This window comes from Pyxicephalus adspersus, chromosome 2 (genome assembly GCF_032062135.1).
Source record: "Pyxicephalus adspersus chromosome 2, UCB_Pads_2.0, whole genome shotgun sequence".
Taxonomy (NCBI): domain Eukaryota; kingdom Metazoa; phylum Chordata; class Amphibia; order Anura; family Pyxicephalidae; genus Pyxicephalus; species Pyxicephalus adspersus.
This window is the reverse complement of record NC_092859.1, coordinates 11,051,813-11,075,071: the sequence shown is the minus strand read 5'-3', so window position 1 is coordinate 11,075,071 and position 23,259 is coordinate 11,051,813. Positions and strand designations below refer to the sequence as shown.

Sequence of the window (23,259 nt, the reverse complement as noted above, 5' to 3'; positions counted from 1 at the left end):
GTTTGAAAGGAAGGGTTTTTTTAAATGTGAAAGTAAAAGCAAGCTGAATAGGATGAGAAAGACAATTCCAGAGAATCGGGGCAGCTCTAAAAAATTTGGAGCCGTGCGTGTGAGGAGGTGTGAGGACAAGAACTGTGGAGGGATTTGAAGGCAAAGCACAGGAGCTTGAATTTGATTCTCAGGTGAAATGGAAGCCAATAAAGAGAACTACAAAGAGATGCAACACAAGAGGAGCGGAGGGAAGGATGGATGAGTCTGGCTGCAGCATTCATATTAGATTGTAGAGGAAAGAGTCGGGTTAGTGGAATAGAGAGCAGGATTGATGTCTCTTTTCATATTTCCTGACAGATCCCCTGAAAAGAATACGAAAGTGGTGAACGAGCAGAGGGCTGGGATGCTGCTGAATGCTAACATAGACATTATGTATGCTCTTAAATGAATAATTAAATATATAATAATGTAATAAATAATAATATTAAGAATTCATATGAATACAGCCATGGAGAATTCGCTGCTTCTTTATAAGTTTCGCTGTTCATCGATGACTCGGCCATCGGCTTTTCTCTCCTTTGTTTGGATTTTCTTTCTGTCTATTCTTGGAAGTTCGAGGTTCCACTCATTTCCCCTGGGTGTCTGCTCTATGATTCTGCGATCCATTCGCCGTCCTGCCTATCTTTCCCATTGTCTGCTCGCTAACTCGGCGCTCCTTCCCCCTCCCAGGCTGATCGATTCTCTCGACTGTCTATTCTTTTCTCCTCCAGTGCGGGTCCTGAGCTGGCCCCTGCTCGGCGTTCTATTAATAGTCCTGGGCAGACTGTCTGCTTGATGATTGGGCTATCGTTTTCTTTTGCCTACCTATGCAAGCCATAGTCTGGGACTCCGAGCAGCCGTCTGCCTCGTCCGGGGTCCGCCTGATTTTCTCCCGATAGGGTTAGTGCGCTCGGTACGTAGCGCTTTGTGTTAGTCTACCAGATCACGGACAACAGATTCTTCCGATTGATGATTCGGCGACTGTTTTAACCCATCTATTTTCATCGCCATCATTTACTCATCGTTCTGTTGACTGCCATTCTACCTCTTTATTTAACTGAATAATTCTACCGCCATTTATGTGCCAAACCCGTTTCTATTTATCGCTACCGGTCGCTTTTTCCCCTCATTCATATCGGCGCTCGGCTGCTCTTCCCTGACCGTCGTCTTTGCTACTGTCTGGCTCGATCGCTCGGCGTTCCATTGATTTTGACTTGCTATCTTCTCTATAGTCTGGCTCGATACACCCATGCTCTACTTCTACTGCCTGCCTATCTTTCATAGTCGTCTGGCTCGCTTTGATCGGCGCTCTTCTAATCTGGCCTTGCCTATTTCTTTCCACAGTCTGGCTCAGTCTGATCGGTGATCGCTGCGTCTCTCCTAGCTGGCGATGAATGGCCGCTGTTGTTGGCGGAGCCGCTGAGAGCCGAGCACCGGAGGCGGGAACCGGGGACAGCGGACCGCGGTGAGAGGACCAAACAGCGGGTGAGTGAAGGCCTCCAGTCTGCGTGTGGATGGCAAGAGTGAGCCCAGAGCCGCCATCTTTACTTTTCCCTCCTGCCTGTAGTGGCCGGCTGGAGCTATCATGTGACTCCGTGTTGGGGGGAGGGGAGGCTGCAGGAGACTCCCTGGACCGGGCACAGGATGGGGGGCTGTCAGTCTGCCTGTGTATGGCGGGGTACGGACCATGTACAGCCCAACCAAGGGACCCCTAGACTCTGAGACACCTACAGGGGTAATATAGAGGAAGTGCAGCCCAAGGGACACCCATTATATAGCGTATAATATAAGGACCAGACCAGGGGACACCCAGTGTATAATATAGAGACTGGGCCAGGGGACACCTAGCATACAATGTATAATATAAGGACCAGGGGACACCCAGCATACAGCGTATAATATAAGGACCAGACCAGGGGACACAACGTATAATAGAGACTGGGCCAGGGGACACCCAGCATACAGCGTATAATATAAAGCTGGGACCAGGGGACACCCAGCATACAGCGTATAATATAAAGACCGGACCAGGGGACACCCAGTGTATAATATAGAGACCAGACCGAGGGACACCCAGCACACAGTGTATACCATAAGGACCAGATGAGTCTAATATAGAGGAAGTGCAGACCAGGGGACACCCAGAACAGCGTATAATATGGGGACTGGATGAGTCTAATATAGAGAGCCCAGCACACAGTGTGTAATATGAAGACCGAACCAGGAGACACCCAATATACAGCTTATAATATAAGGACCAGATGAGTCTAATGTAGGGAGTCCAGCCCAGGGGACACACAGCATATAATGTAGAGACCAGACTGGTCCAATATACTGGTCTATATTGAGTCCCCTGCAGCGCAGGGGACATCCAGCACAGCCTATAATATAAGAAACAGATGAGTCTAATATAGAGAGCCCATCATGGAATCATTACTGTAGAGACCAGATTGGTCTAATATAGAGAGCCCAGCCCAGGGACACACAACACCCCATGTAAAATATAGAGAGTAGACTGATCTAATATAGAGAGCCCAGCACACAGCATATAATACAGGGACCAGACCGGTCTAATATAGAGGACATGCAGCCCAGGGCGCACACAGTGTATAGTATAGGGACCAGATGAGTCTAATATACAGAACCCAGCACAGGGAACACACAGCATACCATGTATATTATAAGGAGCAGATGAGTCTAATATAGAGAGAACACACATTATACACAGTGTATAATATAGGGACCAGACCGGTCTATTATAGAGAGCCCAGTGCACAGGGTATAATATAAGGACCAGATGATATAATATAGAGAGAAGCCAGCCAGGGGACACATTGTATAGTATGAGGGTCCAGACACATCACAAATAGGGAGTTTAGCCCAGGGGACTCCACCACCCTGTGTATATTATTATTATAATTATTATTAAACAGTATTATTTTAGTACCAACATATTACACAGCACTGTACATTAAATAGGGGTTGCACATAACAGACCGATACACAGTGACACAGGAGGAGGAAAGGACCCTATCCCGAAGAGCTTACAATCTAGGAGGAGATATAGAAAGCCTAGCACACAGGGTGTAAAAAGGGACCAGACAGATCTAATATAGAGAGCTCATCCCAGGGGACACCCAGCAAACAATCCATAGGGTCTCCTTTGCCCAGACTCTATATAATACATATTGGAGTAATATACAGATCGGTCTAACATGGAGAGGAGGGGACACACATTCTCTGTATATTACAGGGACCAGATATAGTCTCGGAGTCCAGCCCAGGGAACACACAGCATAATATAGGAAGTCCTCCCCCCCCCAGGCTCTAAATAAAATAATGTTCAGACAGCTCTGATATACAGGGGGTAGCACCCACTGTGTATAATATGGGTACGAGACCGGTCTAATATGGAGAGCACATAGGACACACAGCATACAATGTATAATATCAGTACCCCACCAGACTATATATTAAAATATAGGACCAATATACACACCGGTCTGATATAGTGAAAGTCCAGGGGCCACAAGCCAGGGTGTGAGAGGAAACCCATACAAACATGGGATGATCATCCTGGCCACTATGCCTGTATTCCTTCTGATTACAATATATTAATATTACTCCGGTTGCATGAAGTCATTCTGTTGTGTATATAATATTTACCTTTAGTTACTGAACTCTGTAAACATTGCACTTTTCTTTTCACAACGTGCTGTAAAGTTAAAGAAGAAAATGCATGAAAAGGAGCATAAAGCTGTAATTGCTGACTTGCAAAGTGACAAAATATACTGCAATATGTATTTTTAGTTCTGGTCATAAAGGAATAAATGTATCTAACATGTGACCCCACTAGTGCTGGGGTAATCTCATCTAGCCCGGACACTGAAAAGATTTGGGACAACTATGGTGCGGTCTCTTATCTGCTGCTGTGTTTGGGAGGGGAAGCCTGCTGTCACATGATCATCCCACATGTGCTAAGTAGGGGGGGTCGGCATGCTGTAGTCACATGATCATCCCATATGTGCTGAGTGGGAGGGGCTGCCTACTGTCACATGATCATCCCACATGTGATGAGTGGAAGGGGCAGCCTACTGTCACATGATCATCCAACATGTTCTGAGTGGGAGGGGCAGCCTGCCATCACATGATCATTCCACATGCGTTTAGTGGGAGGGGGTAGCCTCCTGTCACATGATCATCCCACATGTTCTGAGTAGGAGGGGCAACCTGCTGTAGTCACATGTTCTGAGTGGGAGGGCCAGCCTGCTGTAGTCACATGATCATCCCACATGTGTTTAGTGGGAGAGGCAACCTACTGTCACATTATCATCCCACATGCGTTTAGTGGGAGGGGCAGCCTACTGTCACATGATCATCCAACGTGCTGAGTGGGGGTCTACCTTTATTAGTCACATGATCATCTCCAGCATTGTAAAATGAGGGAAATTGCTGGGTAAAGCAGTATCACATGTCACATCAAATCAGCCAATCACATGAGCACAAAATATTTTTGGCAATCCTGTACCCAGAAGGTAAACTGACATATAAAAATAAGAAATGAAGAAAAAGTATGAATAAAGGGAAATGTAATAAATACAAACATCTCTATGTACTATTTAGTATTATAATTCAGAATCTGGGCTCCATAAAAATATAAACTTTCCAGTGTCCGGTCCAGAGAACAATAATTCCAACACCAACCATTCCGTATCCATATATATTCCAGACATAAAGATACCGGAGGTCAAGTAATTACACTGATGTATCAACATGTTCATAAAGGTTTTCTATTGCCATGAACCAAACATATCCCCCAAACCTTTCATTGCTCCCTGAGAGATGACCACTACAGCTGATCATCAGGGTGGCCTAGGTCAGTTCCTATTGATAAAGGCATGTCCCCAGGGTATAGACCGATTCTTGGAAGTCAAAGCAATTGGGAATTAATTCAATGGATGAAAGTAGAGAGGGGCAGAATGGGATGAGACTAAGTTCTCTCTCACTATGGCAGTGTCAGCCAGCAACAGAAGAAGAAAAGAGCTAACTGGATCTCTGATAGAATTGCTGCCTGTAGTTTTAGATGGATAACACATAGGGAAATGTGCAATATTGCTGAGATATATATATATATATAAAACATCTATGCACACACACTCACTTTATTAAGCTTTGGAGTTCCTCAACCCCACAGTCACCAATTATACTCACATTTTGAAGTTTGAATCTATTTGGTGACTAATATTAAACAGGATTTATATAGCGCCACCATATTAGGCAGCGCTGTACATTAAATAGGGGTTGCAAATGACAGACAGATACAGACAGTGGCACGGGAGGAGGAGAGGACCCTGCCCCAAAGAGCTTACAATCTAGGAGTTAGGAAATACCTTCCATATCACATTAGTGATACCTAACTTGTTGATACATCAGACCCGGTGTTCTCCCCCAAAATTTTATTTCAAGCTGTAGGTGGGTGGCAGGAGCGCATTGTGGCCCAACTTTTTAGTCACCACCCAAAACAAGCTGGGTGGTGCCCCCAGCTAAAAGGGCCTGGGGAAAACACTGAGTGTGTTTTTGTTTCTTCCTGTCACTCCTGGAAGTACCTTTATATAGCAAGGAAGCAGGTTTGGCAAATCTCCTCTTCCACCAGGCAGCCAACCCAAAGAAACGCGTTATAACAGATAGTGATTTGTCTTTGCCAATCTACCCCTAGGAATATAAATATGACCTTCTGGTCTTTCCTCCTGAGAAGCTTAGTTTGCTGTCATCCTGATCCTGCAGCATCAATGCTGTTTGAGATGCCGATGAAGCTGAGCTGTCACTGTCCCACACTATGAATGAGCAAGCATTGCTTATACCCTGTGCTAGACCTGTCCATAGAGAATAATGGTTGTGCCAAGCTTATGGTTCTCTGTGGTCAGGCCCAGTGCAAGAACTAGGGTTTAATTGGGCTTTGACTTGCTGGTTGGTTTTGGATTGCTGGAGGAGCTCGAAAACACAAATCTGGCCATGCTGCAAAAAAAGTCACTGCAGGCCACAAGTGCGGGCAGCACAGTGGCTCCGTGGTTAGCACTCTGGCCTGTGCAGCGCTGGGTCCCGGGTTCGAATCTAGGCCGGGACAATATCTGCATGGAGTTTGCATGTTCTCCCTGTGTTTGAGTGGGTTTCCTTCCACATTCCAAAAACATGCTGTTAGGTTAATTGGCTTCCCCCAAAAATTGACCTTTGACTGTGATAATGACTATGATAGGGTCATTAGATTGTGAGCCTCTTTTGAGGGACAGCTATTGGCATGACTATGGACTTCAGCGCGGCGCAATATATCAGAGCTAAAATACAAAGATCTGATCAGCTTCAGTATTCTGAAATAACATCCCCATCCTGAAACTCACATATTGTATTTAGTTGTGCGCCTTTTCATACAGGAATGTGAACAGAGCTGTGAACCACAGGCCTCACAAGGCATAGGGAGTGTTTGTGTCCCTGTAAACACTCTTTGTTTGCCTTTCTACTTAGAGATCTGAGGAGGAAACGGCAAAGCCAACAGATTAATGTGCTAGGCTATTGTGTGTTACTTGCCCCACCTTCTAGATTGTAAGCTCTTCGGAGCAGGGTCCTCTCCTCCTCCTGTGTCACTGTCTGTCATTTGCAACCCCTATTTATTGTACAGCGCTGCATAATTTGTTGGCGGTATATAAATCCTGTTTGATAATAATAGGTGGGTGATGGGTTTGATCATGCCCGGTAGGGAGGTTATGACCACATTCCTTTTGTAGTGTGTATAAAGCAAAATCTTTTCAGTTTGCATAGATTAAGGAATGGTTAGGATCTTAGGATTCTCTGTACTTCCTGTGCTAGACGTACCACAATAAGGGGAAATGTCTTTGGCAGGGATCCCCATGGGAAGATTACTCCTCGCCTTCTGTTCCACAAGAATTCATTTTTCCATTGCACATTTCTTTGACAATGATCGTTAGAACCAATAGTAAAGCTAAAAATCCCCAGAGGAATCAGAAAAACTGCAATTTTAATCTGACAAAGGTTCTAACCCCTTCATCACTTGGAAAGATTTTGATATTTAGTAGTGAGTCTGACACTTGGCGGGAATCTGTGTTTCAATGGCAGTAATTGATTCGCCACCAGGGAATGTTTTACTGTCAGATTCCCTGTTTTATAAACACCCCATGACCAGCCTTTCCCAACCATTTTACCTCGAGGAACCATTAAAATAATTTTCAGGTGTCATGGAACCTGTGTTGTAATCAGTCACTGGGAAAAATTTGCATTAGTTGCTAGTAGGAAAATTCCACCTTTACAGACAGCACTCTGTATCACACAATCCTTGGTATCATGCACTTGGTTTTTCCAAGTGTTGTTGGTCTCAGAACCATTCAGGCACCATTATATGGGAACCACAGCTCAAGGAACCCCTGGCAAATTCTAGAGAAACTCTAGGGACCCATGGAACCTTGATTGAGAATGCCAGTTATAAGGTATAAGGGTGAGAGATGTTTGCAGATAGAAGAAAGCTGCCAAATGGTATTTATATTGGACTGCTACTGTACATCAGGCAGTATATAGGATGGATAAATGTCAAATATATCATATCTATATAAGTGAAGCGATATTTACAGATCATCTACTACTTGTAGTGCTCCAAGTGGAACAAATAACGATCTGTGACATTAAAATTTAGGGGCTATCTCAGCCTACCAGGCTGCATGTAACTTCTGGCTAGACTGGACCTTTAACTTGAAAAGTGGCTTTTTTGGGCTTGTTGATACTTTAACATCCATTTTTTTCTCTTTTTTTCTGTTTCCCTAGCCTCTGTAACCTCCCCCTCCGTCTGCCTCTTCCCACCTTGGATTCATCATGTCACAGACACTGCAGATGGAGATTCCCAACTTTGGGAACAGCATTCTGGAGTGCTTGAACGAGCAGCGCCTTCAGGGTCTGTACTGTGATGTCTCTGTTGTGGTTCGCGGTCATCAATTTAAAGCTCACCGGGCCGTCCTGGCCGCCAGCAGCTCTTATTTCAGAGACCTGTTCCATAACAGCAAGAACCCAGTGGTGGAGCTTCCTGGTTCTGTCCAGCCGCAATCTTTCCAGCAGATCCTGAGCTTCTGCTACACCGGACGGCTCAGCATGAATGTAGGGGACCAGTTCCTGCTTATGTACACGGCCGGCTTCCTGCAAATCCAGGAGATCATGGAAAAGGGAACAGAGTTCTTCCTGAAGGTAAGCTCACCCAGCTGTGACTCGCAGGGTCTCCATCCTGAAGAAACTCCTAATTCTGAACCACCAAGCCCTGCTGCAACTGCAGCAGTCGCAGCAGGCAATGCAGTGGCGACTTTGTCCTCGTCTTCATCTTACAACACCTCACGGCAACCTCGAGTGAAGACAGAGAGCCAGGAGTCAGAGGCCGTTCAATGCACCCCTGTGGCTAAGAGACTGTGGGATGGGGGACAGAAAGATGCAGGAGGAGCAAATAGGAAGGTGCCTCGTTTTTCCCAGGCAGCAGCTCCTGGACCTGGCGGACCATCCGGGGGAGCAGCGACGGGTGCAATCGGTTCGGAAAGGACCAGCCCAGGAACATCCAGCGCATACACAAGTGACAGCCCTGGGTCCTACCACAATGAAGAGGATGAGGAAGAAGAGGTTGCAGAGGATGGAACAGAAGAGCAGTACCGACAAATCTGCAATATGTATACGATGTACAGCATGATGAACGTCAACCAGGCCGGTGAGAGAGAAAATGGGGGCATCAGTAGCGGTATGTTTGATTTGGTCATGGTTGGTCTTTATGTGATGTATGTGTGATGTATGGGTGTCTACAACACTTCAGAATAGTAAAATAATTATTGGCCAATACAGATACATGCTTGTCTCTGCTAGTAGCATTCATGACTTTCAAGGCAACCAAATCTGCAATAGTTAAAACTAATATAGATTTTGACTTTTTTTTCCTCAGAGGGCAGATGACTGGTGGGGTAATCTAAAAGCAGCAGGAGACATGGATGAAGCAGTGATCCATATGAATGAAGCACAAGCAGGGAGATCCTTGTATTTCAGATCCTTATGTTCAGCTTTCTCTCCAGCAAGGAGAATAGTAAGCACACTATTTTGGTAACACCAAACCTCCTGAGACTAGCAGTCAGCAGTGTCTTGATCGGTGTTCCCAAACTTGTTGCCAAGTCCCACCAACAGTGAATGTTGTAGAAAATCACACAAGTAGTTATTGATACGTGAATTACTAAAGCTTTATATATGTGAAGTTACCTGCAAATCATTCCCTATTGGTGGAACTTGATGACCGGTTTGGGAAGCAAAAGAGCAACAGTGCACACTTTGGCAATAAATCTTTACTTAACTAAACTAATAAAAGGAATGGAGGAGCTAAGCTATGAGGAGAGATTAGCTGAACTGAATCTATTCTCCTTTGAGAAGGGACGTATAAATATCCAGCCTGCATGTGAGCACTTAATCATAGTTGACATAATGATCACTTTTATCAGGAACCACTCAGCTGCTCTTTGATGGATAGTGAGGACTGGAGCTGTAAGTGACAGCCGGGTTTGACAGCCAGTAGCTTTGCACAGTTTTGGCTCAGACACTTACGTACACACGTCAGATGATTCTTGTTCGATAATTGCCTTTGGGCTGATATCGGACAAGAATCCCTTAATGTCGTTAATGGATCTGTCCTGACAGATGATAAAGGCAGCACAGTGACGCTCCGTCGTTCTCTCCCTCCCCTCTCCATAGAGGAGAAGGCACTGTATGTACAGAGCTCGTTCAGTCTTTTGTCATTGGAAAAGATAGTGAAAGATCGTTTCCAACGACAATTATTGAACGTGTGTACCCAGCCTTAGATTCTTAGCATGTTTCAGAGGAATCCTAGGAGTGGGAAGTGCAGTACTGATCGTGTGAGTTTGCCACTATGTACACATGTGATTTATTGTTTCTGGGTGTTATTTGCTTGGAACATTTGCCATTACTTGGTTGTGTATGTGTGTTACCTATTGTCCCCTGGGAATGAGTTTATATTTGAGTCTGGCTGGTGCAACAAGAAAGATTAGACCACAAACATTCATTCTTCCTATATTTGCCAGTATGAGTTTGAATCATTTTGGTTGTTTAAAGGGGGGACACAGTTCCCTCTGAAAGCCATTATGATATGTGTGTGTTGGAAATTTAGTTTTGTGAATACATGTGAGATCATTGTGTTGTCTAAATGAGTTGCTTTTTGTGTGGTTTGGTGGTAATGTCCTGTGGTGTACTCATATGTTTGTGGGTTGTTACCATATGGGCTAGTTTTGAGTCTTTTTTTGTTTTGTGTTGAGAAGCTTGGAGTCTAATATTTCTAAACTGTCCTCCTATAAAAAGGCTAATTGCCTGACTGTCATCTGGGCCCTTTGGATTCAATATTATAAGTGACTGACCTGGAATAAGCATGCAGGTAATGACTTATTCTCCATCTGCATTGTTGTTCCATCTCTGTTGCTGAGGCCCAGTTCCTCAACCTCAACAACTAAGCAACTAACATTTTAAGTTGAGATCAGTTGTAGTTGTAGTAGTCTTTCCCGACTGATTTAAGTTTGTTTTGTATCATTTGGTTTGTGTGGTTCTGAGTGTTTCTCATATTTATTGAGTCCTTTGCAGCACTTTGGACCAAATTATGTGTTTTGTTGATTTTCTGCGAAAGTGAAAAGGTTGATCAGTCCACCAAAATGGAATTTGGTGGATATTAGACATTTGACTTTGCTTTTTTATCTCTTTGGGACCCTTTTGGTGAGATCTCTGGGCTAAGTTCTCTGGTCCGCACACCATCTGGCGGTGTATATCCAGTTACCAGAAGATTACATTTCCTGATTTCCTAAAATTCACAGAATGGTACAAGACGCTTTGCCGCCCCTCTCCACTTTGTTTTGCAAGGGGTCCTATATAAGGATGTATAAGATGTAGTCTTTTGAGCCGTGGTCTGTCACCGGGGCAGTGATCAAGCATGTCGTCTGTCTCTTTTAATCTGCCTCCCTATCTGAGAATGCCAACATGCATGACGAGATTTAAAATCCATGATTTCTTACAAACACACTACTACGATATAGGTTGACAAATGCTCAATCTTTTGAGCTTTCCTTTTCATTAAATTGGAAAAAAATAACAGTGCATTGATATTTTCAAAAATAAATCTGATGCCTGTTGAAGTTGTTTAGATTTCTGTTCACCAGTGGAACACATAACAAGGACTCTGCAGACTGTTCTGTGTTTCTGAATGTGATGTTGGTTGTTGTGTTCGGTGTATGCTGTTTTTATAAACCATTTGATTGTTGTCTGTGTGATGTATTCTGGTCTGGTGAGGTCAAGTCCTTTGTCAGTCTCGGTGTACAGAATGTCTTCTCTTGGCTGTGCAATGTATAATATGTGCACCTTGTGCTCTTATTATTAGAATATTCTTTGAATTCTTCAGCTGAGAAGGTGGAGGCTCTGCCTGATCCCGTCTTCTCAGACTCGAGGAACCGCGTTCGGGTCAAGCAAGACCTGGCCACCCTGCCAGCCGAACTCATCAGTCAGATCGGGAACCGCTGTCATCCAAAACTCTATGAAGAAGGAGACCCTGCTGAGAAGATAGAACTGGTGACAGGTACATAATGTCGTTCTCTTAGAGCTAAACTCCGGAGTATAAAATAACACCCGTATTGGTGCTTACCCCACGCTACAAGGGTTAAAAATTTACCTAGGGTACCATTAAAAGCCGCTTTTATTTATCTTATCCCTCGTACCTGCAGGCTTCCTTCTTTTGTCCAGGTACGCCCCCAAGGTCTTCTCTGTTTGGTTCTCTTTCTGCTAGTCCCAGGCCTCCGAGTATCCTGTACAATAAAGGATTAGCAGTCCTGCATTGTAAGTGAGTACACTGAAGGGCCCACTCACAACCCAAAACATCAGGGAGAAGAGTATATAAAAAGTATTTTGCCTTAACAACAAGCTATAATGGGCCTGATTTAATAAAGCTCTCCAAGGCTGGAGAGGATACACTTTCATCAGTGAAGCTGGGTCATCCAGCAAACCTGGAATGCATTTCTTCAAAGTCATTTGTTATTTGTTAGCAAATGTTTTAAATCCTGGACCAGATCCATTCCAGGTTTGCTGGATCACCCAGCTTCACTGATGAACATGTATCCTCTTTGATAAGAGCATCGGGCCCAATGTGTCAGCTTGAGCTCTGTGTGAAATATATAGTGATCTGAAGTTCTGTACTTGTCAATTGGACGCATCTCCTAAATTGCATCCTTCGGCAAGGCCTTCAAACCATTGTAGCTCTAGCTGTAGCTCTACCAACAGAGGCACTGAAAGCTCAATTTTCAGTGTGGAGCTGAATCTTAGCAGCCTGTCTGCTTTATAATTATAACAACATATAAAACAGACTAATAATTAGAACCTTTCTTGTGCTAAATAAGAAATTGAGAATTAATTACAGTGGCTGCATCTGCACCTCTCTATAGAGAGGACAGTGAAGACTTAAAAATGTATTTTACTGATTAAGACTATATAAAATAACATATTGTCTGTAGTCTGGACATGGGTAGCTTTAGGGTGTCACAACAAAGGTAAATTGTATTGGTTTGCCTAGCTATAAAAAAAAAATCTACTGAATACTCAAAATAAACCTTTGAAACTGACACAAAAATTCATTTTATCCCTTACCTCTTATATCATTTCAGGAACCAACGTGTTTATCACCCGTGCGCAGTTGATGAATTGTCATATCAGCGCTGGAACACGCCACAAGGTCCTGCTCCGCCGGTTACTGGCTTCCTTCTTTGACAGGTTAGAAGTGGAATGTGTTGGTTATGATGGATTGGTACAGACTTGTTTCTCCATGGGTAGAATGGGCCATTAGTCATAATGGAAAAGAGATTTTATTTCCCTGATATATATCATGTTTTTTTTTTTCGCGGTTCGTAGAACTGTTCACAGTCCTCACCTCATCATGTAGTCTAATGTCCCTGCTACAGTCATGCAGTCACACACCTTTTGTTTCAATCTTTTTTATTGAAGTTTACATTTAGAAACAACAAACATAGAAAAATATCTGTATCACCTTTAAGAGACAGCTAGTGACATGACTATGGACATTGTACAGTGCTGTGTAATTGTACAGTGGTGTGTAATATGTTAGCGCTAAAAATACTGTGTAATGAGAATAAAAATAAAAAGAAACATGCAATACCTTTTTCCGCAAAACATATACGTTTCCCCACGTTTTATCCTTTTATAGAACCTGCAAGTGCAGAAACTTAACAACTGTTACCCTTTCCCCTCTGTTTATTGTTACAACATAGATTGTTCTGAGAGTACATATTGAGATACCACAGGCAGGGTGTACAGGACAGCTGTACAGTACACCAGTATTTATATAGCGATATCATATTACACAGCGCTGTACAATAAATAGGGGTTGCAAATGACAGACAGATTCAGACAGTGACACAGGAGGAGAGGACCCCAAGAGCTTACAATGTAAGAGGTGGGGGAAGCAGCACACAATAGCACACATCTTTTTTGCATTGAACACAAATGCCTTTATTTGTATATTTAGCAGATAGAAAGAAAACAAATTAGAGAAGTTCTCTGTTGTGCTTACACACATTTTAGGCATTGCATGCTATATTAGAAAATGGTGACCTCAATGAGTTTCCACGTTATCGGTGAAAGAAGAAAACTTTCATTATAGTTGCCTAAACTTCATTTAATGTTTATTTTTGCAAGTATTGCATACCAGAGTTTTTTCAGCCATATTTTTCTAACTTTTCAGAAACACTCTAGCAAACAGTTGTGGAACAGGAATCCGCTCATCCACCAATGACCCTAGCAGGAAGCCCCTGGACAGCCGTGTGTTGCATGCTGTGAAGTGTGAGTGTTGTGTTCTTGAAAAAACAAACTTTGGTTTCATAAACTGCGGAATTGGCCTGTCCTGTGGTAATAAAACCAACCCAGAGTTAGGGGTGGGTAATGCCGGGCAAATAGAATTATCATGCAGATAAAGCAATGTCTCTCTGACAGTCTCTCAGTTTAGTTGGGACGCTTGGCATGACCACCACCTGTTCTTATCTATTATCAGAAGGTAAAAAGTCTCTTTAAAGCCCATACCTTCAATGCATATCTCTTGTATTCATTTTACCCTCAAGAAAAGCACTTCTTTGCTCCCTATTATATTACTTAAATGAAAACACCATGACAGTGATCAGATAAGTGGCAATGCTCCTTCTCTCCCATTATTCACAGTCGCTGACCAACACAAAGGGCAGGTGAATTTTTAGTTGATTAAAAATGTAATTTTAAATAAAGTCCAAGCATGTTTTGAATTATGTTTTTTTTTTTTTTTTTGCTTGAAAGTGCTTTTAAATACCATTGCCAAGTAAAGTCGCACCTATCAGTGCAAGTATCTTTCCACAAATTCTCATTGCAAAAAGGGAAGGGGTGTGTTTTACTCAGTTTCTAACTAAGTACTAGCAAGTGCCCGTGGTGTTTTTTGGACTCCACAATCATGTTAGGACATCCTGCACAATTGTAACAGGAAAGGCACACAGATTGGGAAAACGGAGGTTGCTGGTGCAAAGTCTGTCTAGCAGCAATACAACTCCTATACCATCCAGTGGGTTGAAGTTATCAGCAGTTTATGATTGCTGTGAGGAAGGTTTTAAATAACAAAATCTCACATAAATGTACTTGTTGTATATGCTCCTAAAAATGAGAAAGGTGACCCATCACTTGACCTCTTGTGTCTTCCACAGTTTACTGCCAGAATTTTGCTCCGAATTTCAAGGAGAGTGAGATGAACGCCATTGCAGCGGATATGTGCACAAACGCCCGGCGCGTAGTGCGCAAGAGCTGGATCCCAAAGCTGAAGCTGCTGATGGCCGAAGGTGACGCCTACACGTCTTTCATCAACGACACCGGCAAAATGGAACCTGACCTGATGGGGGCGGCTACTGGAGGCGATCACGGCACCGGCTTCGATGGCGAGCCAGGCGAGGGGATGCCGTGATAACCTTCTGTACGGGCCCACAAATGTAAATATTGCCCTCTGTCTTCACCGAGGGAGGAAGGGGTAGAGGACAATGTGGCACTCAGGAGGTGGACTATATTCTAAACGCCGCAGTAGGAGGTGCTAAGTATGACTGTGCACTGCTGCACGAACTAGAGACTGGTGTGGAGGTACTCGGTATCACTATACACTGCTGCATGAGGTACTCTGTATCATTTAGCGCCCCGTGTTCCATTATCAGTATACAGTTATACGCAGTGTCATTATATAGCGCAGCGTGTACATTTATCAGTGTATGGAGATACTCCGCATCGTCATACAAGCACGTCAAAGGTTATAGAGCTGAAACTGAGATTCACCTGTAAATAGATTCTTTGCGTCATTTTATAGTGCAGTCGAGGTAGAAGTACGGTATTCTCACTGGCTGACTGATAACCCAAATCCTGCATCCCTGCTGCGCGATTTAGCTTTTTTAGGAACTCCTTACATTTTTAAAAGCCCCTCCCACCCCATCCTTAGAAGGATTTTGAGGTCACCCTCGCATGCTGGCTGCACACAGGTGTATTGAGACCTGAAACCAGCTGCGAATATGACCCGTGTATTCTATAGCCTGAAGGTAAATGATGATTGCACAAGCTCTTTCAATAAGGAACACTTAGACAGATTGTCCTCTTCTATAGCAGCCAGTTAGATTTCAGCTTTTATTTTTTAGGAGTCGGATGATTTGATTGGTTGCTGTGGGTCTCCATATTTTGTCTAGTAGCCTATTAGACTTCATTTTCTTAAATGCACTAGAAGAAAAAGCTAGACTGCAACTGCATATTGCTGAGGGCGGTACTGTTACTGAGTTCTCTCCTCGTGTGATCTTGGGTCTTGTAAACAAAGATCTCATTAGTTTTTGAAAGATTTGAAAACGATTTTGATAACCGTATGCCTTTTTTTTTCCTCCAAAGTTTGGACAGTGTCCTAGTTTTTGATTCATGTCAGCACCTTGCTTAAAGATAACTGTTTTCCCCACAGGAGCCAATTGGTGGGCAAAACTGGAACCATCTTTCCATGGCTCTCTTTACCTGAGCTTCCTTCTCCCTGTTTACATTTTACCTGCATGTCAGTGGGCACGCAGCCCAAGCACACTGTTGTCTCTGCTGCCTTGATGATTTGTATTTATGGCCCCTGAGTGAACTTCATTGGATTAGTTTATCCTATGCATAGATAGCTAGCATCAAGGCTGCAGATAACAATAGGAAAAGGATCCCTGGTGTATGAATGATTCCTTTTGTATCTCTAGGCTTCGATTTGCTTAACAACTTGTATTTCTAAAATATTTTTGATTTTGCACTTTAAAAAAAAAAAAGACACAATGGTTAGCTAAAACCATCTGTTCATGAAACCCATCGGCCCTTTTTACCTTTAGTAGAAAACACCTAGGAGCAGGCACCATGAAGAGCTTTCAGATGCCATTGCTAGCATGAAATGTGTATCGGCCCTGTGTACCCCTCCGATCCTGGTTTCACGTCTTCATTACTTGTGGGCCCGAAGTTGTCTTCTTTTCAATGAGCATGCGTTGAGTTAATAAGGGCATTCTCATTGGATAGCAGAACAAATGGGTGGGGCAAACTCTGGAAGTTTCGCTGGCAATTTTGCACTTGACTGCCCAATCATGATTCTGATTGGCATTCAGTCAACTGATGTTACACTAATACACTGCACATGTGTACTAGATTCCGCCCTTCCAATATATGTTTCGGGTAAAGATTGATATTAACCAACAGATCCGATGTATCCACAACCAGAACCCAAAAAAAACTTTTCTCTTGAGCACTGGGCTGCTGAATTACCTTCAGATTCCGGTTCGATCTTATTATTGGATCGGAAACAAAAATCTGCCCATGTGTCCAAATCTCCACTTATAAAATGACACCAGGGTGAGGGGGGAACATAGACGAGGCTTGTCGAGCCACCAAAGGTGAATTTTGGTGTCTGCTCTTAGGCAGGAATTTCACAGAAGGAAAAAAAATGACTGACGGGTTTCCCTTTTAAAAAAACCCTATTGTCAAAAATACCCACAAAGTCCACAAAATGGCCTAATTGTGAATGAGAGATCTTTTTCGATCTTGGTTTGATCATAGCACAAAATCTTACAGACAAAAATGCAATGGACCAGTAGGAATTCAGAAAGTACCATTTCATTTTTAAAAGATTCACTGGGATTTGCATTTTTAAATACTTCAGAAGGACATGTTTTGATTGCTGATAGCAGCCAATCAGATCTCTCCTGTTGTTACCTTTTTATTCCCAGGGCAGGTTAGAGAGGGGAGGTAGAAAATTTATGGGTATGGGCCCCATCTACATTTGCCCATTCTGTATATTGGGGGCCTTATGTATGAAAGGGTCCGCCCATATCAACCAATCAGTTCTATAGTTCTAACATGGGGAGAAACCAGTTGACTGCTATGGCCAACACAGCCCCCCTCCCCCCTTTTTCAACACCCGTTTTTTATTTAATATATCATGGCCTCAAGACTTTGGACTGAAAATCATAGTTTGGGAATCCACACGGCAGATTAGATTTTGAGGGACAGCTGTGCATGGTATTGATAAATTTTACGTAAGAATCGCCTTATTTGCTGGTCACGAGGCAATCGGCAGAGGTTAATAATTCTAAAACAGTTAAGAACCTGTACCGCACGGGTTCGAGCCTTCACAGTGTGGATCTGATCAGTGTTTGTTTTTTTTATATTGATAGCATGCATGGATACTGTTATTTGCCGATTGGTTATATGTGAGCCAATCGGAAAACATCGCTGAAGGGCGATGAAGCGAGGATATATAGGCGCTTCCACCAATGCCTGGCCGGTGCGACGCGTTTCGGTAATTCACCAAGCCTGTCACAGCTTCTACACCGACGAGCTGAAAAAAAGGGGCAGTAGGGTAAAGCGGCACATAGGATTGTGACGGTTTTATTTGTATATAGAGGTGCACAGGTACAGCTACGGCAGCCATTTTTATAGTTGCATAAGCACAGAATTCTCTGTAGTGATTTTAAAAAAAGGATTTGCGTGTGCAGTTTTTATGCTGGATGACACAACATATAAATGGGTTTTGTTTTAATGAGAGGGGGGGATACAAATGTCAAATGGTTGTCGCTGGAAACAAACTTTGTGGCCTTTTCTAGTGAAGGATGAAGTGAGCGACACCCCGCTGTGCTCTCCTCCAAAGGAGTGGACAGCAATCGTTCCCAAATGGTCATTGGGAGACCCCTGCACGTGTCAGATTTTCACATGATACCACTGTTCGTCTTGGGCGACAATCCTCTGATGTGTGTATGTAGCTTATGGTTTAAAGCAGAGCTCCACTTAACTAAATACAATTGCCCCCCTCCTCGTCATATACATACCAACTTATTTTTCCAGCTTTACCTGCTTGATGATATGCTGGGGTCCTTCGATTTCTCCCCTAGTGTTGAATGCTAAAAAAAAATAGTTCTCTCGCAGTGCAGAACTCCTGTGAGCCCAGGGCAGCTATGATGCACCCCCCCCCCCAAGGGGCGTGTCCATGACTCCCTGGGATCACATGATGTGGGTTGGATGACGCTGGCTGTCATTAAACCCGGTGGAACACAGAAGGGGTGCAGAGCTGGAAGCAGGGAGGGTGGAGTAGCATTTTAAAGTGGGGATCTGCTTTAGGCCATTTCACATCAAGGGAACCTGTCTGCATATGAATATATAGTGTATATAGAATATGAGAGCCAAACCAGCTGTGGCAGCTCTGATATTTTATATCCTGAAAGCCCATTCCTTTTATTACCTTTTGGTAATTTGTTTTCTATTCACCCCATGGAGCCAGATCCAACAGATTTCTCAGAACACATCAGTAAACCTTCCTCCTATGCGTTAAGGCTGCAGAAAAACCTTGGTGCCAGTGACCATGCCAAAATGCATTTCTGTGAGCCAAAGCAATTTAGTACTAGTGAGACTGTAGACATATATTTTGTATTCAGTGTGAAGATTTGGACTGCACAAATATGAGGTTTACATACAACCTGTACAGCATTGATTGGTTGTTATCCCTTTAAAATGCCCAGACGTGCACTTTAAGGTGCAGTGGATTTTTTACAGGTTTCCATGACTTAGTGGCATCAATAGACCCCTCTGTAGAGAGGTTAAGGGGCAGTATACAAAATGATATTCCTTGGGTATAAAAATGACTGGGTGGCACCCTAAGGCTATGTTGAGACTGGCGGTGAGGTTGCAATGACGCTACAAGTGCTACGGCAGCCCCATAGAGAATGAATGGGGGCGGCAGTGAGCAGTACAGTACCATTTACTGCCACCTACTATCAAATCTGCAAATTCTGGTTCTTTAGGAATCAGCACGCTGGGGATTGCTTGATCTCAAGTCACGTCTGAACCTAGCATAAAGCCGAATTAAAACAAAACCTAAAAAGAAGATATAGTGGCTAGTAATACAGCAGTGAATCTGACATTCACGGGTGAAGAATCTGTCACTGACATTAAAACACATGGACTGAAAGATTCTCCAGCAGACAATGTCCAATTCACTGCTTTAAAAGTAGACCCTATAGAGAGCAATGTTTATATGTAATACACATATTTACCAAGTGTTTTCACCCCAGGCCCTTTTAGCTGGGTGCACCACCCAGCACTTTTCAGTAACCACCTGGCTGTTTTTGGGTGGTTACTGAAAAGTTTGGTCGCAATTCTGGGGAGAAGACTCCATGCATCGCAGCAACATCTTGATTTATTCAAATGATCTTGTTGCTCCTGCACTTCCAGCACCATTTTTGGTATTTTTGGTTTCTGGTTAAGCTGAGTTCTGAGTACTTTTGTGGATCATCCAAGATGGCTTCCATAAGGGTATGTAGGTGCACGTGTTTTAATCTAGCTTCTTTCTCTTAGATGCCTCTATCTCATTTTTTTTAATGCGGTTTTAGGTGCAGGAGCATAATGGACAGGTGCGGTGTTAGAGCACAGCGCCCCCTACCAGGCATGCTATTACATGTTAATTTTGTACATATATGTATAGTTGATCTTGTAGGGAGCCGGTGAAGCGTGTAGAATATAGGTTCTTCTGTACAGAGGTAGAGTAGGGATAGAGAGGGCACTATATGGTACCAGTTAGTAATAAGGCCACTGGAAATTGAACATACTGTAATTAGTGTATGCACAAAATATTAATAACACCGGGGCCGATGTATAACCACTGAAGGATGGGCAAAAAAGTATTGTTGCCCCTAGCAACCAGGTCCCACTTTTATTTTCTCTCCTGCACTACAGAAACGGAGCTGGAATCTGGTTGTTATGGGCAGCTGTTTCATAGAAGCCAGTCACATGATGGCTCTCTGAAGCGACAGCTGCTTTAAACAGTGTCTCCTTGGCAACCTGTTGAGATCGGCCTGCAGTAGCTCAATGAGAGCTGGAATCTGATTGGCTGCTATAAGGAGACCGAATAGGAGCAGGGATCTGGTTGCTATGGGCAAACGTTTAAGTAGCAACCAGTCACATAAGTTAAATAATTGGATATTTTTAAGGTTGTTTTTAATGGGGGGGGGGGGGGTCAGGCACAAATTGCTGAGATGATCTGACAAGATTTTATGTGACTGGTTCCATTCAACTTTTATTTGCTAATCTGGTCGCTTTCACTTTGTAGTTGGGGCAAACCATCCATAGCAATCAAATACTAGCTTTATTGAATTTGCACTAAGAAAATTGACAATTTTACCCTTGTTGCTAGGAACACTATGGCCATAGCAATGGACACTGGCTGAAAACTGGACAACTTCGGTTTTGTTTTTTCCCCCAAAAAATACACAAGGGCCTCAATGTGCACATCTGGGCGGTCAAAGCGGGTTGCCAACCAGTCTTCACCATGTGTTAAGTGTTGCCTAGACACTTGTTGCTATGGACAACGTAGAAAAACCCATCCCATCACTTGTTATACATGAGCTCCGGGGATCTTATTTGGGAGAGCTGGTTGCTTCATGTATCAGCCTATTATTGAGGTAGGCAGTGCAAAATCACCCCATAATCCATGTCCATCTTTACCGTTTCCAACATAACGTCTAGAAATCGCGTGGTTCTAATAAACACTATATTCAGTGAGGTAAAGCGTGGAGATTGCCGCATCTCAACCAATAATAATGGAGATGCAAGTTGTGTGTTTTTTAATACAAGGGCTGCCATTGGGTATGACTGACCTGCCTGCACCATGCATGTCTTGCTGTACATAGATCTGTATATATAGTAACCTCTCTTCCCATGTCTAGGTTTCTCAGTTAGCTCCAGGTCCTGTCGGGGCTGTAACGGGATGTAAATATATTTGAATTAATATTTTTGCAGGCAAAGGGGTGGGAATGGAGATCTGAAAAGAAGCAGCCCTTAGGCAATCTGTTTGTGTGTGTGTGTTTTTTTTTTTTTGTATATGCAGAAGTGCGCAAAGCTGCACAAGCATATTTTTTTTTTTTGTTTTTGTTTGCTTTTGCCAAATTTTTCACTAGTGATCACATCCACCATTTTTCACAGTAGTTGTTTAGGTAAAAAAAAAGGAAGATTCAACATATTTTAAACATGTATATTTTATAGGCCTTTCTGTTACATATGAAAATTGGTATTGGTGTAGTACATGCTCACTAAAGCTAGGTGTCGCTGCGGGTCTGGTATGGTAGATGTAATATCTGTCACACACAGTAGGTGTCGCTTGCTGCGTCTAGTCTAGAACAATGCAAATGTAAAACCTGTCATAGACACTGGACGTCGCTGCTGGGTTCTTTATGGAACAGAGCAGATAAACCTTTCACAGACACTGGGTGTCGCTGTTGGGTCTGGGCTGTATTAGTGCAAGTATAATACCTGTTACATACACTAGATGTCACTACTGGGTCCTGTCTAGAACAGCGGGGATGTATTATCAATCACAGACACTAGATGTCGCTGTCGAGTCCTGTTTAATATAGCGCAATGTAATGTCACTGCTGGGCCGTCGGATTCAGCACACATGTAGGCAGATTTAAAACCTGTCACGTACACTAGATGTCACTACTGGGCCCAGTCTAGAATAACGTGGATGTAATACCAATTATAGACACTAGATGTCGCCGCCGAGTCCTGATTAATATAGGGCCAATTAATACCACAGATTTTCAGACACAAGATGTCACTGCTGGGCCCTGTCGGGTACAGCACACATGTAGGCAGATGTGATACCCGTATCAGACACTAGATGTCACTGCTGGGTCCTGTCGGGTATAGCACACATATGTAGGCAAAGGCAATACCTGTCGCAGACACAAGATGTCGCTGATTGGACCTCTCTGTAATAGCGCAGATAAAACACCTGTCACAGACGCTAGATGGCGCCGTGATTTTTTTTTGCTATAGCAATGGTTTTTTATAGTTTAGGGCTACTAGAATTGCATGCTGGAACTTGTAGTTCTGCAGAATTGTCTACAAGAGATTTGCCACATACCGCACCCTTATTGAAAATTCTGACCCTTCTATTTCTTATCGTAAAGGAGTCGTACCCAAACAGCGCCAGCCTCTGACTGTGAGCATGTACTACACCCACCATTGACATTTATCCAAACTTTTTTCTGATGGAATTGCACAATTAAAATGGTTGACGTTACCTTTGTTCCAACCAGTCCTATAAAATGTAATGTTGATGAAGGAAAAAAAAGTGATTCTTCCCTTGTTGGCAATAAAAAAATAGACAATTTCATAGACAGACTGGTAAATTTTTGGAATGATTCATTAGCAGAGAAGGAGGGCCGCACTTTTTTTTATTTGATGCTTCTGTTTTTCTACTCCCCCTGAGCCAGTGGCTATTTCTTAAGTTTTTATTTTTTAACTGTAGAGGAAAATAAAATTAACGAAAAAAAAAAAATGGATTCACATAACGGACTTTTCACTAATCTCTTGCTTGTTAATCACAAATGCTTGAGAAATGCACCACCCCCACCTTCCCTAATCCACTGTGCGGTGGGCGGGGTTTCCCAAATGCCCCCTTTCCATGTCTCCCTCCTCTCTGCTCTTTTTAAGTGCCAAGATATCGCTGTGTGTTCCCTTAACTGTGAGACAGAAGAATTGCACATAATGGAGTAAAAAATTCCGAAAACAAATATTAATAAACATTTTTAACAAAACTGAAAAAAACAAAAG

At 43.2% G+C, this 23,259-nt stretch overlaps 1 protein-coding gene across 4 annotated transcripts; it reads left to right on the top strand.

Annotated features, from left to right (window-relative positions):
* The first annotated feature begins 849 nt into the window (after window positions 1-849).
* NACC1 (nucleus accumbens associated 1) lies at window positions 850-23,258 on the top strand. 4 transcript variants are annotated; one of them, XM_072399468.1, is made up of 7 exons: window positions 850-943; window positions 1,375-1,515; window positions 7,858-8,776; window positions 11,504-11,677; window positions 12,756-12,861; window positions 13,850-13,947; window positions 14,829-23,258. In XM_072399468.1, exons 3-7 carry the CDS (start codon window positions 7,906-7,908, stop codon window positions 15,080-15,082), a joined length of 1,503 nt encoding a protein of 500 aa, XP_072255569.1. In that variant the 5' UTR covers window positions 850-943; window positions 1,375-1,515; window positions 7,858-7,905; the 3' UTR covers window positions 15,083-23,258. The 4 variants fall into 4 exon arrangements, with proteins under 4 accessions (XP_072255569.1, XP_072255568.1, XP_072255566.1 ...); XM_072399467.1 differs by having other exon boundaries at window positions 11,483-11,677; XM_072399465.1 differs by having other exon boundaries at window positions 7,858-8,806; window positions 11,483-11,677.
* Window position 23,259: the final 1 nt, after the last annotated feature.